We start from the raw sequence: 15,047 nt of genomic DNA on the forward strand, positions 1-15,047 counted from the left end.
GATGTCCTGTCTTCTCTCTGAGACACTAAATGCTCTCTCCATCAAAAATAATTTCATCCTTCCTGTACTTCTAGGAAAACAGAAATGGGTATTTTAACATTTTGTCAAAGTTGGAAGACAGAGGTACCAAAGTATTTAGCAACTTTCCATGTTTGCAATCAGGTGGGGGTGGGACTAGAGTTAAACTGCCATTTATTGATTTCTGACACAGGCACAGAATGACCTGTTTTCTCCAAGAGGCTCAATCGTGTTTTCAAGAATCCTCTCTGTACCATATAAGATCCTGCAGACAAATAACATCTAGTCTGTTGTTCTAAATGTCTGAGACTAGTGAACTTTTATTCAGTTCAAGTTTCTGTTGAGGCCCAACAGGCAAAGCTCTGTTCTAGTGACTCTGAGGGAAACTTGGTGATAGTAGCCAGTACCTGCTCTGAGGGGCTTCAAGAGGAGTCTACTCCTAATAGAACCTGTGCTGTCTATAAGTGACAGCATCAAGAGCAGGGAGTAGGGGCCGTGCATGGTGGCTCACTCCTGTAATCCCAGCACTTTGGGAGGCTGAGGCGGGCAGATCATGAGGTCAGGAGTTTGAGACCAGCCTGGGCAACATGGAGAAACCCCATCTCCACTAAAAATACAAAAAGTAGATGGGCGTGGTGGCAGGTGACCGTAATCACCCCTGCTTAGGAGGCTGAGGCAGGAGAATCCTTTGAACCCAGGAGGCTGAGGTTGCAGTGAGCCAAGATTTTGCCATTGCACTCCAGCCTGGGCGACAGGGCAAGACTGGTAATAATAATAATAATAATAATAATAATAATGATAAATAAAAATAAGAATAAAAAGCAGAGAGTAGCTTGGTGAGAGTGAAGTCCTGCTTCCTGGGGCACAGAGTCTTGTTGCTAAAGAGGAAGAAAGATCGCACCCGAGAATGTGTGGAGATAGCAGTGCAGTGTACAGAGCAGGGACCGTGGGCCTGTCTCCTGGGCTCCATCCAAGTTGCTTGTCTTGTCTGTCCCTCAGTTTCCTCACCTGTTCAGAGGGTACTACAATAATACCTACCTCTGTAAATTGCTGCAGTGAATTACATGAGCTATTTCTTGTCAATCTCCTAGAACATTTATTGGCACAGAGTAAACACTATCTATTAGTTCTTCATTCTGCTGTTTCTAAATTAACACACACTTTATTAACATTTGGGCATATTTCCTTCATGGCCTTATGGTGTTATGTGTCACACTTTATGCTTCAGATATGATTCTTAAAATCATAACTGAAGATATGATTTAAAAATCAAAGATTTTAAAAATCTTTCGCATACTTGTCCTTGAAATTCCCAGTAAAAGGGAAACCATCAGTCCCATAGTCCTAGGGGCCTTCCCGACTGTACAAGAAATCACTACTCATGCCCCAGTGCAGTGTTTTAGAGGAGAGGCTGCAAGGCTTGGGAAAGTGGCCCCGCATTCAGAGTCAGACCTCAGGGACTGTGAATTCTGACTCCACTTCGTTGTGGTTGAATCATCTTGTCAACTTCCTTGATGTGCCCTTGAGGTTCTCTTCCTTCATCTCTAAATTTTGGAGGATCAGATGCCAGAAAGTCAGGAGACTGAAGAGTAAAGATGTGGAAATCCCTGTCTAGACCCTGGTACTGGGGAGAGTTTTGTCCTTGGGATGGCTGCTGCCCTGTAGGCAATGACCACAGCAGCATGTCCAGCCTTCCACTGAGGCAGGCGTGTCTGTCTTTTCTCAGAATATGAAGAGTGCGAAGACCTCATAAAATCTATGCTGAGGAATGAGCGACGACAGTTCAAGGAGGAGAAGCTTGCGGAGCAGCTCAAGCAAGCTGAGGAGCTCAGGTGAGGGGACCCCATGGGGGCAGGCAGGGGGGCAGGTGTGTAAATCTCTGAAGTACAACAGCTCGGTGGGGAGAAGTAAGAACGAAGCTGGGCCAGGGGAAGGGCAGGAATTGCCATGGCAGGCTCGCAACACACAAGTATTTATCAAGCAGAGAAGAAGTACAATAAAAATGTATGGGTTGCAGTTGTTTCTCAGAGCCTTGTTTTCTCTTTTTCAAACAAGTAATTGTTGATGTGAAATTTACATAACACAAAATTAACCAAAGGAGTGTGAACCACACAGCAGCATTCAGTATACTCAAAATGGTGTGCCATCACCACCCCACTTACCCTTAGTGAGAATCACCTCCTGACTGACTGCGGCTTCTCATTCTTTCACTCAATCAATGTTGCCTTCTCGACCCTGTCATTCTCTTCTTCTTTCATCTTTTCAATTCGCCCCATCCGCATCTGGCCTCATTTCTGTACATGGCTTTGTATCTAGTGGCCGCAAGATGCACCATGTGTATTTTCACATGGAAATGTCCATGGCCAGAGTGAGGAACTGAAAGGATGTCTTTTTGAAATGGAATTAGGAAGACACCTACTTTTGTTTACAGAAGGGAAGGATGAATGAATCGAGGATCTTGCAGGAGCCCTCTCTGATACAGAGGAAGCCTGTAAACCATTTTCTATTCTTTCTCTTGGCCACAGACATTCCTTTCAACATGTGCTGACCTTCTGCTTGAAGGTCTCCTTGAGGACATTGTCTCAGAAGTCTCTGTTGCAATATTTGAACGGATCACTCAACCCTTTCTACTCTTAAATTTTCTCTACCGTCTCACCTTAGGCAATATAAAGTCCTGGTTCACTCTCAGGAACGAGAGCTGACCCAGTTAAAGGAGAAGTTACGGGAAGGGAGAGATGCCTCCCGCTCATTGAATGAGCATCTCCAGGCCCTCCTCACTCCGGATGAGCCGGACAAGTCCCAGGGGCAGGACCTCCAAGAACAGCTGGCTGAGGGGTGTAGACTGGCACAGCAACTTGTCCAAAAGCTCAGCCCAGGTAAGGTGGCCATAGGCCCTGATGACCCAAAACCCCAGGCTTCTGAGAGACTCCAGACCTCCATACTTTCACAATGACAGTTGTATCAGTGGTGTTTTTTTCCACTAAGCTTATGTGGCCATGACATGACCAGGACTTCCTGGGTAAGAACGGAGATGGGAAACCCATGGGTTTGGAGGTCACAGTATTGCAAGTGTCCCTCCTTCCTTGATGGAAGGTGGTCTTTGGAGCAAGAGGCAGCATCTATCTAGTTTTAAAGGACAGGAAGGAGGCTGTGATGGGAGGGCGCTTGTTAGAGTGAAAAGAGCTCTGGGCTAAGAATGAAGGTTCCCAGGCTGTCTTTTTGGCAATGTTCTTAGTAAGTGTCGGTGAGTGAGTGATTTATCTTTCCAGAGTTTCTCTCTCTCCATCTGCAAAGGCAGACAAATTGTCTCTTGCAAGGGTCTGAAGCATCCAAATGTGGGAACACTTACGAATGCTTTTCAAAATGAGATGAAGCCCCTCTCCATGTGGTGTTGGAGAAGGCACTTGATGTGGGGGCATTTGGTGGTAGGAAGTGCTTCAGATTGGAGCACTCCCCATGGATAGAATGTCCCTGAATAACACAGCAGAAGCCACATGGAGGGCCTGTGCAGTCTCATGACGCATAGAGGACTGTGGGACAAGTTTGTCCTCTCCTAAGAGAAAGAATGAGGTTTGAAATGCGAACTGTGACAGGACACCAAGCCTGTTCCTGGGAATCAGATCTGTGGCAGGATGGGGGAGACAGCTGCCAAAGTCCAGAGAGAGGCTGCACAAGCCTCCAGTGATATGGGAAGCAAAAGGTCTTTTCAGTATTTGGCCACATCTTGATGGTGGCCCTCCACATCAGAAATGCATTGCCCGATGGATCAGGAAACCATGCCAGGGCATTTTGTGAAAGATAAAACATGAGAGTTTTCAGTACAATGCTGAACCATACGTAGATGTTCATGTCTCTGTGCACGTTGGGCTGACTGTGCTTGCGGAATGTGAAGTGGGAAATATCTGAACGAACATTTTGTATTTATAGAAAATGACGAAGATGTTCAAGTTGAGGAGGCTGAGAAAGTGCAGAAATCATCTCCCCGCAGGTAACACTGAATACTCAGGAGCAAGTAATGGGCGGTAACATATGAAAATGTCTAGGAGGCACACCCTCTCTGGCATCTATGGTGGGCCAAAAGCCCGCATCCCCTTGGCCACAGTATGTGAAATTGAACCCAGCTTAGACACAGGGTGCGGCAGCTGTCGTGTTTCTCTATGTGTGCCAAGTGTCATGTCTGTACCATACAGGGATAGCTGAGTCTTCATCCTCCTCAGCTCCTATCTGTCCAGTGCACTGAACACCAGCTGCTCTCTTCCTCTCTGGCTCCCATGGCAGCCATGCTCTGTTGCAGAGAGAAGAGGATTGCCTGTTCCCTCTTTAAGGGAACCTCCATTTTGCTTTCTGGGACCACTCTCTTAATGCCGCCTGTCAAAACCAGCTAGGACTCCCTGGGGTCCAATCCCTCTGTGTTTAATCTTCTGTCATCTCTGTCCCACCTGGCTCATCAGGGAGGTGCAGAAGGCTGAAGAGAGCAAAGTCCCTGAGGACTCACTGGAGGAATGTGCCATCACTTGTTCAAATAGCCACGGCCCTTGTGACTCCAACCAGCCTCACAAGAACATCAAAATCACATTTGAGGAAGACGAAGTCAACTCAACTCTGGTTGTAGACAGAGAATCCTCTCATGATGAATGTCAGGATGCTCTAAACATTCTCCCAGGTAGCCTCTATTTTCCTTGTGTCTCATACCTCTGTCTAGGCTATGGAAGATCAATTCTGAGGACAGGCTGTATATACACATATTGTTATTGTTTTAGTCAGAAACTAGGATGGAGCTAGGTGCTGTGACTCACACATATAATCACAGCACTTTGGAAGGCCCAAGTGGGAGGATGACTTGAGTTCAGGAGTTGAAGACCAGCCTGGACAATATGGTGAAACCCATCTTTACAAAGAATACAAAAAATTAGGCAGGCATGGTGCTGCATGCCTATAGTCCCAACTGCTCAGGAGACTTAGGTGGGAGGATCGGCTGAGACGATCCTCCCACCCTCGTTCACTCCTCTCAGGCTAGACTCTCTCTCCTTTTCATTGGCTTGTCTTAGCTATTAATAAGAAGTCTCGGCCTGGCGCGGTGGCTCACACATGTAATCCCAGCACTTTGGGAGGCCAGGGCGGGTGGATCACGAGGTCAGATCGAGACCATCCTGGCTAACACGGTGAAACCCCGTCTTTACTAAAAATACAAAAAAAAAAAAAAAAAAAATTAGCTGGGCGCGGTGGTGGGCGCCTGTAGTCCCAGCTACTCGGGAGGCTGAGGCAGGAGAATGGCATGAACCCAGGAACCGGAGCTTGCAGTGAGCCGAGATTGTGCCACTGCACTCCAGCCTGGGAGACAGAGCGAGACTCCATCTCAAAAAAAAAAAAAAAAAAAAAAAGTAAGTCTCTGACCAGGGGCGCTGGCTCACATCTTAATCCCAGCACTTTGGGAGGCTGAGGTAGGCGGAACACCTGAGGTCAGGAGTTCGAAACCAGCCTGTCCAAGATGGCGAAACCCCATCTGTACTAAAAATACAAAAATTAGCTGGCATGTTACTTGGCGCTTGTAATCCCAGATGCTTGGCAGGCTGAGGGATGAGAATCGCTTGAACCCGGGAGGCAGAGGTGGCAGTGAGCTGAGATTGTGCCTCTGCACTGCAGCCTGCGTGACAGAGTGAGACTCCGTCTCAAACAAAAAACAAAAAAACAAAAAAAGAAAAAAATTAAAAAAGCAAAATGAAATCTTTTGTGCTACACAGAAACATTGGCCACTCATGGGGTAAAAATCTCAGGGCCAAGCCTTGCTTTATAGAAACGTATAAGCAAGAAAAGTGTAGAAGTGTTTATGTCTTGGTTTCAAGGTGACTGCATAGCTAAGACAAGTTGACTTAAAGGAGATCAAGACTGGAGATGACAAGAGTGAAACCAGGGAAACAACATCTTCAAATAAGTAGACAAGGCTGCCAGTGACATCCCTCAGTCCTGATTAAGCCTATTTGATTTCACCAGTTTTTAACCCTTCATGTGTTTGCCTTTCTTCTCCCCAGTCCCTGGCCCCACCTCTTCTGCCACAAACGTCAGCATGGTGGTATCAGCCGGCCCTTTGTCCAGCGAGAAGGCAGAGATGAACATTCTAGAAATCAAGGAGAAATTGCGCCCCCAGCTGGCAGAGAAGAAACAGCAGTTCAGAAGCCTCCAAGAGAAATGTTTTGTAACTCAACTGGCCGGCTTCCTGGCCAACGGACAGAAGAAATACAGTAAGATCTATAGGCTCACCATCTCGAAAGTGATGAATGATGTCCTGTCTTCTCTCTGAGACACTAAATGCTCTCTCCATCAAAAATAATTTCATCCTTCCTGTACTTCTAGGAAAACAGAAATGGGTATTTTAACATTTTGTCAAAGTTGGAAGACAGAGGTACCAAAGTATTTAGCAACTTTCCATGTTTGCAATCAGGTGGGGATGGGACTAGAGTTAAACTGCCATTTATTGATTTCTGACACAGGCACAGAATGACCTGTTTTCTCCAAGAGGCTCAATCGTGTTTTCAAGAATCCTCTCTGTACCATATAAGATCCTGCAGACAAATAACATCTAGTCTGTTGTTCTAAATGTCTGAGACTAGTGAACTTTTATTCAGTTCAAGTTTCTGTTGAGGCCCAACAGGCAAAGCTCTGTTCTAGTGACTCTGAGGGAAACTTGGTGATAGTAGCCAGTACCTGCTCTGAGGGGCTTCAAGAGGAGTCTACTCCTAATAGAACCTGTGCTGTCTATAAGTGACAGCATCAAGAGCAGGGAGTAGGGGCCGTGCATGGTGGCTCACTCCTGTAATCCCAGCACTTTGGGAGGCTGAGGCGGGCAGATCATGAGGTCAGGAGTTTGAGACCAGCCTGGGCAACATGGAGAAACCCCATCTCCACTAAAAATACAAAAAGTAGATGGGCGTGGTGGCAGGTGACCGTAATCACCCCTGCTCAGGAGGCTGAGGCAGGAGAATCCTTTGAACCCAGGAGGCTGAGGTTGCAGTGAGCCAAGATTTTGCCATTGCACTCCAGCCTGGGCGACAGGGCAAGACTGGTAATAATAATAATAATAATAATAATAATAATGATAAATAAAAATAAGAATAAAAAGCAGAGAGTAGCTTGGTGAGAGTGAAGTCCTGCTTCCTGGGGCACAGAGTCTTGTTGCTAAAGAGGAAGAAAGATCGCACCCGAGAATGTGTGGAGATAGCAGTGCAGTGTACAGAGCAGGGACCGTGGGCCTGTCTCCTGGGCTCCATCCAAGTTGCTTGTCTTGTCTGTCCCTCAGTTTCCTCACCTGTTCAGAGGGTACTACAATAATACCTACCTCTGTAAATTGCTGCAGTGAATTACATGAGCTATTTCTTGTCAATCTCCTAGAACATTTATTGGCACAGAGTAAACACTATCTATTAGTTCTTCATTCTGCTGTTTCTAAATTAACACACACTTTATTAGCATTTGGGCATATTTCCTTCATGGCCTTATGGTGTTATGTGTCACACTTTATGCTTCAGATATGATTCTTAAAATCATAACTGAAGATATGATTTAAAAATCAAAGATTTTAAAAATCTTTCGCATACTTGTCCTTGAAATTCCCAGTAAAAGGGAAACCATCAGTCCCATAGTCCTAGGGGCCTTCCCGACTGTACAAGAAATCACTACTCATGCCCCAGTGCAGTGTTTTAGAGGAGAGGCTGCAAGGCTTGGGAAAGTGGCCCCGCATTCAGAGTCAGACCTCAGGGACTGTGAATTCTGACTCCACTTCGTTGTGGTTGAATCATCTTGTCAACTTCCTTGATGTGCCCTTGAGGTTCTCTTCCTTCATCTCTAAATTTTGGAGGATCAGATGCCAGAAAGTCAGGAGACTGAAGAGTAAAGATGTGGAAATCCCTGTCTAGACCCTGGTACTGGGGAGAGTTTTGTCCTTGGGATGGCTCCTGCCCTGTAGGCAATGACCACAGCAGCATGTCCAGCCTTCCACTGAGGCAGGCGTGTCTGTCTTTTCTCAGAATATGAAGAGTGCGAAGACCTCATAAAATCTATGCTGAGGAATGAGCGACGACAGTTCAAGGAGGAGAAGCTTGCGGAGCAGCTCAAGCAAGCTGAGGAGCTCAGGTGAGGGGACCCCATGGGGGCAGGCAGGGGGGCAGGTGTGTAAATCTCTGAAGTACAACAGCTCGGTGGGGAGAAGTAAGAACGAAGCTGGGCCAGGGGAAGGGCAGGAATTGCCGTGGCAGGCTCGCAACACACAAGTATTTATCAAGCAGAGAAGAAGTACAATAAAAATGTATGGGTTGCAGTTGTTTCTCAGAGCCTTGTTTTCTCTTTTTCAAACAAGTAATTGTTGATGTGAAATTTACATAACACAGAATTAACCAAAGGAGTGTGAACCACACAGCAGCATTCAGTATACTCAAAATGGTGTGCCATCACCACCCCACTTACCCTTAGTGAGAATCACCTCCTGACTGACTGCGGCTTCTCATTCTTTCACTCAATCAATGTTGCCTTCTCGACCCTGTCATTCTCTTCTTCTTTCGTCTTTTCAATTCGCCCCATCCGCATCTGGCCTCATTTCTGTACATGGCTTTGTATCTAGTGGCCGCAAGATGCACCATGTGTATTTTCACATGGAAATGTCCATGGCCAGAGTGAGGAACTGAAAGGATGTCTTTTTGAAACGGAATTAGGAAGACACCTACTTTTGTTTACAGAAGGGAAAGATGAATGAATCGAGGATCTTGCAGGAGCCCTCTCTGATACAGAGGAAGCCTGTAAACCATTTTCTATTCTTTCTCTTGGCCACAGACATTCCTTTCAACATGTGCTGACCTTCTGCTTGAAGGTCTCCTTGAGGACATTGTCTCAGAAGTCTCTGTTGCAATATTTGAACGGATCACTCAACCCTTTCTACTCTTAAATTTTCTCTACCGTCTCACCTTAGGCAATATAAAGTCCTGGTTCACTCTCAGGAACGAGAGCTGACCCAGTTAAAGGAGAAGTTACGGGAAGGGAGAGATGCCTCCCGCTCATTGAATGAGCATCTCCAGGCCCTCCTCACTCCGGATGAGCCGGACAAGTCCCAGGGGCAGGACCTCCAAGAACAGCTGGCTGAGGGGTGTAGACTGGCACAGCAACTTGTCCAAAAGCTCAGCCCAGGTAAGGTGGCCATAGGCCCTGATGACCCAAAACCCCAGGCTTATGAGAGACTCCAGACCTCCATACTTTCACAATGACAGTTGTATCAGTGGTGTTTTTTTCCACTAAGCTTATGTGGCCATGACATGACCAGGACTTCTTGGGTAAGAACGGAGATGGGAAACCCATGGGTTTGGAGGTCACAGTATTGCAAGTGTCCCTCCTTCCTTGATGGAAGGTGGTCTTTGGAGTAAGAGGCAGCATGTGTCTGGTTTTAAAGGACAGGAAGGAGGCTGCGATGGGAGCAGGCTTGTTAGAGTGAAAAGAGCTCTGGGCTAAGAATGAAGGTTCCCAGGCTGTCTTTTCGGCAATGTTCTTAGTAACTGTCAGAGAGTGAATGACTTGTCCTTCCTGAGTTTCTCTCTCTCCGTGGCAGACAAATTGTCTCTTGCAAGGGTCTGAAGCATTCAAATGTGGGAACACTTACAACTGCTTTCCAAAATGAGATGAAGCCCCTCGCCGTGTGATGTTGGAGAAGGCACTTTATGTGGGGGCGTTTTGTGGTAGGAAGTGCTTCAGACTGGAGCACTCCCCATGGATAGAATGTCCCTGAATAACACAGCAGAAGCCACTTGGAGGCTTGAAATCTTCTGATGCATAGAGGACTGTGGAACAAGTTTGTCTGCTTCTAAGGGAAAGAATGAGGTTTGAAATGCAAACTGTGACAGGACACCAAGCCTGTGCCTGGGAATCAGATCTGGCAGGATTGGGGAGACAGCTGCCAATGTCCAGAGAGAGGCTGCACAAACCTCCAGTGATATGGGAAGCAAAAGGTCTTTTCAATATTTGGCCACATCTTGATGGTGGCCCTCCAGATCTGAAATGCATTGCCTGATGGATCAGGAAACCATGCCAGGGCATTCTGTTAAAGATAAAACATGAGAGTTTTCAGTTGAACGGTGACCCATGCCTAGATGTTCATGTCTCTGTTGCACATTGGGCTGACTGTGCTTGCAGACTGTGAAGTGGGAAATATCTGAATGAACACTTCTGTATTTACAGAAAATGCCAACGATGACGATGAAGATGTTCAAGTTGAGGTGGCTGAGAAAGTGCAGAAATCGTCTGCCCCCAGGTAACACTGAATACTCAGGAACAATTAATGGATGGTAACATATGAGGAATATCTAGGAGGCACACCCTCTCTGGCATCTATGATGGGCCAAAAACCCGCATTCGCTTGGCCACAGTATGTGAAATATAACCCAGCTTAGACACAGGGTGCGGCAGCTGTCATGTTTCTCTATGTGTGCCGAGTGTCATGTCTGCACCGTACAGGGATAGCTGAGTCTTCATCCTCCTCAGCTCCTATCTGTCCAGTGCAATGAACACCAGCTGCTCTCTTCCTCTCTGGTTCCCATGGCAGCCGTGCTCTGTTGCACAGAGAAGAGGATTGCGTGTTCCCTCTTAATGGGAACCTCTATTTTGCTTTCTGGGACCACTCTCTTAATGCCACCTGTCAAAACCAGCTAGGACTCCCTGGGGTTCAATCCCTCTGTGTTTAATCTTCTGTCATCTCTGTCCCACCTGGCTCATCAGGGAGATGCAGAAGGCTGAAGAAAAGGAAGTCCCTGAGGACTCACTGGAGGAATGTGCCATCACTTGTTCAAATAGCCATGGCCCTTATGACTCCAACCAGCCACATAGGAAAACCAAAATCACATTTGAGGAAGACAAAGTCGACTCAACTCTCGTTGGCTCATCCTCTCATGTTGAATGGGAGGATGCTGTACACATTATTCCAGGTAGCCTCTGTTTTCCTTGTGTCTCATACCTCTGTCTAGGCTGAGGAAGATAAACTCTGAAGACAGGCTCTATAAACACAAATTCATTTGAATAAAAAACTATGATGGGTTTCTAAACAGATATCAGGGAGTTTTTTTGTCCTTCTCAGCTAATGTCATGCCTTTGTCTGCCAGTCCCCAGTATCAAGTTACTCAACCCCAGGCAAGTGTGACAATCTCATAGTCACCTGAGTGCAGGAGGTGCACAGGCAGTATCTGTCAGGCCTCCTAGCTTCGATTCAGTATCTCTTGTCATCTGTGATTAAGTCATCTGTACCTGAACAATGTCCATGGAGTTTCTATGCCTGTTTAAGGAAGCTGGCAGCCTTGCCTTTGTATTTGGAAATATTGTTCCCCAGGCTTCACTGCTCTCAGCTTTCATCTGGATCTCCTTTAAGTCAGCTTGCTTAGCTGCACAATCACCCTGAAATCAGGACGGAAACTTCTTCTTTACTTTGCTGATATATTTCCATAAAGCAAGGCTGGACCCTGGTTTTCCACCCTGTCAATGCAATGGCTGATCCAATGTTTCTTTGTAGCATCGTGGATTTTTTTTTTTTTTTTTTTTTTTGGCGATGGAGTCTTGCTCTGTCACCCAGGCTGGAGTGCAGTGGCACCATCTTGGCTTGGTGCAACCTCTGCCTCCCAGGTTCAAGTGATTCTCCTGCCTCAGCCTCCTGAGTTGCTGGGACCACAGGTGCACAACATCACATCTGGCTAATTTTTGTGTTTTTAGTAGAGACAGGGTTTCCCCATATTGGCCAGGGTAGTCCTGAACTCATGACCTCAAATGATTCACCTGTCTTGGCCTCCCAAATCACAGATTCTTTTTAAAGCAAGAGTTGTTCAAATTTATCTATCAGTCGTGTTTCATGTATAGATGCCTGTAAACATTTAATGTCCATGTTATCTGGTGATATAAGTCCGTATTGCAGCAACACTCTTAGAAAATTGTTTCCCACGGACTCCTGGTCTGAGCCCAATAAAGACTGTTAATTCCTCAAAAAAAAAAAAAAAAGAAAATTGTTTGACCGGCTGGGCGCAGTGGCTCACGCCTGTAATCCCAGCACTTTGGGAGGCCGAGGCGGGCGGATCACGAGGTCAGGAGATCGAGACCATCCTGGCTAACACGGTGAAACCCTGTCTCTACTGAAAATACAAAAAATTAGCCGGGCATGGTGGCAGGCGCCTGTAGTCCCAGCCACTCGGGAGGCTGAGGCAGGAGAATGGCGTGAACCCAGGAGGCGGAGCTTGCAGTGAGCGGAGATCCGGCCTCTGCACTCCAGCCTGGGCAACAGAGCGAGATTCCGTCTCAAAAAAAAAAAAAAAAAAAAAAGAAAATTGTTTGACCAATTTTTGGAGATTTTTTTGGGGAAAACATTTTGTTTAACTTTGACTCAGGCAGGGAATATGGCATTATGGTCTACACGTAGAGGGAGATTTTGGCCTGTGGATCTGGAAAGCAGGGTCATCTAATTCTCACCAAAGTTAATCTAGGACACCCTAGAATATTCCTGTCAGAATCCTTATTCTTGCACTGATAATAGTCATGTCCTTGTGCTATGACTGGACAGTGATTTGTTCATATGTGAAGTATGAATTGCTTAATGTGACCTGCTTCTCTGAATTTATTTACAGAAAATGAAAGTGATGATGAGGAAGAGGAAGAAAAAGGGCCAGTGTCTTCCAGGTAATGTTGTGGAATTGTTGGCTGTTAATTCAGTAGTGACATCTGGAGATTGTAGATTTAGGGAAAATGAGGAAGTGATGAATAGAACTATTTCTTCCATTCACCCAGCTACAAATTGTGCTGATTTACAATGTTGTATGTTATTTGTGGCACTTGTATTGGTTTTAATTTCATAGTCCTCTCAAGATAGGAACTTGCCATCAGATGAGCCAGGTGAACTAGCCAAACAGGGTTTTCTTGTTGATCTTTTCAAAAAACCAGCCCTGGATTCATTGATTTTTTGAAGGTTTTTTTGTGTCTCTATCTCCTTTAGTTCTGCTCTGATCTTAGTTACTTCTTGTCTTCTGCTAGCTTTTGAATTTGTTTGCTTTGCTTCTCTAGTTATTTTAATTGTGATGTTAGGGTGTCAATTTTAGATCTTTTCTGCTTTCTCTTGTGGGCATTTAGTGCTATAATTTTCCCTCTACACATTGCTTTAAATGTGTCCCAGAGATTCTGGTATGTTGTGTCTTTGTTCTCATTGGTTTCAAAGAACATCTTTATGTCTGCCTTCATTTTGTTATTTTCCCAGTAGTCATTCAGGAGCAGGTTGTTCAGTTTCCATGTAGTTGTGCGGTTTTGAGTGAGTTTCTTAATCCTGAGTTCTAATTTGATTGCACTGTGGTCTGACAGTTTGTTGTGATTTCCATTGTTTTACATTTGCTGATGAGTGCTTTACCTCCAACTCTGTGGTCAATTTTGGAATAAATGTGATGTGGTGCTGAGAAGAATGTATATTCTGTTGATTTGGGGTGGAGAGTTCTGTAGATGTCTTTTAGGTCTGCTTGGTGGAGAGCTGAGTTCAAGTCCTGGATATCCTTGTTAAGCTTCTGTCTCATTGATCTGTCTAATATTGACAGTAGGGTGTTAAAGTCTCCCATGATGATTGTGTGGAGTCTAAATCTCTTTGTAGGTCTCTCAGGACTTGCTTTATGAATCTGGGTGCTCCTGTATAGGGTGCATATATATTTAGGATAGTTAACTCTTCTTGTTGAATTGATCCCTTTACCATTATGTAGTGGCCTTCTTTGTCTCTTTTGATCTTTGTTGGTTTAAAGTCTGTTTTATCAGAGACTAGGATTGCAACCCCTGCCTTTTTTTGTTTTCCATTTGCTTGGTAGATCTTCCTCCATCCCTTTATTTTGAGCCTATGTGTGTCTCTGCATGTGAGATGGGTTTCCTGAGTACAGCACACTGATGGGTCTTGACTCTTTATCCAATTTGCCATTCTGTGTTTTTTTAACTGGGGCATTTAGCCCATTTACATTTAAGGTTAATATTGTTATGTGTGAATTTGATCCTGTCGTTATGATGTTAGCTGGTTATTTCGCCCGTTAGTTGATGCAGTTTCTTCCTAGCGTCAATGGTCTTTACAGTTTGGCATGTTTTTGCAGTGGCTGGTACCGGTTGTTCCTTTCCATGTTTAGTGCTTCCTTTAGGAGCTCTTGTAAGGCAGGCCTGGTGGTGACAAAATCTCTCAGCATTTGCTTCTCTGTAAAGGATTTATTTCTCCTTCACTTATGAAGCTTTGTTTGGCTGGATATGAAATTCTGGGTTGAAAATTCTTTTCTTTAAGAATGTTGAAGACGCTGGAGAGGACGTGGAGAAATAGGAACACTTTTACACTGTTTGTGGGACTGTAAACTAGTTCAACGATTGTGGAAGGCAGTGTGGCAATTCCTCAGGGATCTAGAACTAGAAATACCATTTGACCCAGCCATCCCATTAGTGGGTGTATACCCAAAGGATTATAAATCATGCTGCTGTAAAGACACATGCACACATATGTTTATTGAGGCACTATTCACAATAGCAAAGACTTGGAACCAAGGCAAATATCCAGCAATGATAGACTGGATTAAGAAAATGTGGCACATATACACCATGGAATACTATGCAGCTATAAAAAATGATGAGTTCATGTCCTTTGTAGGGGCATGGATGAAGCTGGAAACCATCATTCTCAGCAAACTATTGCAAGGACAAAAAACCAAATACCGCATGTTCTTACTCACAGGTGGGAATTGAACAATGAGAACACATGGACACAGAAAGGGGAACATCACACACTGGGGCCTGTTGTAGGGTGGGGGGAGGGAGGAGGGGTAGCATTAGGAGATATACCTAATGTTAAATGATGAGTTAATGGGTGAAGCACACTAATGTGGACATGTATACATATGTAACTAACCTGCACGTTTTGCACATGTACCCTAAGACTTAAAGTATTAAAAAATATATATATATATACATACACACAAAAAATAATAAAGGAAAACTATACATATGGAAAAAAAAAAGAATGT

The 15,047-nt window shown here is 45.1% G+C and overlaps 1 protein-coding gene across 1 annotated transcript in view; it reads left to right on the forward strand.

The window, feature by feature from the left end:
* The window catches only part of LOC134756861 (putative neuroblastoma breakpoint family member 8), a 49,639-nt gene that overhangs the window by 15,213 nt on the left and 19,379 nt on the right, over positions 1–15,047 (forward strand). Inside the window, exons 6-15 of the mRNA XM_063696344.1 lie at positions 1,745–1,850; positions 2,680–2,894; positions 3,946–4,006; positions 4,470–4,681; positions 6,048–6,257; positions 8,040–8,145; positions 8,975–9,189; positions 10,231–10,303; positions 10,768–10,973; positions 12,651–12,702. Coding sequence (XP_063552414.1) covers positions 1,745–1,850; positions 2,680–2,894; positions 3,946–4,006; positions 4,470–4,681; positions 6,048–6,257; positions 8,040–8,145; positions 8,975–9,189; positions 10,231–10,303; positions 10,768–10,973; positions 12,651–12,702 — 1,456 coding nt within the window. The remainder of the gene's footprint in view (positions 1–1,744; positions 1,851–2,679; positions 2,895–3,945; positions 4,007–4,469; positions 4,682–6,047; positions 6,258–8,039; positions 8,146–8,974; positions 9,190–10,230; positions 10,304–10,767; positions 10,974–12,650; positions 12,703–15,047) is intronic.

This window comes from Gorilla gorilla, chromosome 1, assembly GCF_029281585.2.
Source record: "Gorilla gorilla gorilla isolate KB3781 chromosome 1, NHGRI_mGorGor1-v2.1_pri, whole genome shotgun sequence".
In the NCBI taxonomy this organism is placed as follows: domain Eukaryota; kingdom Metazoa; phylum Chordata; class Mammalia; order Primates; family Hominidae; genus Gorilla; species Gorilla gorilla.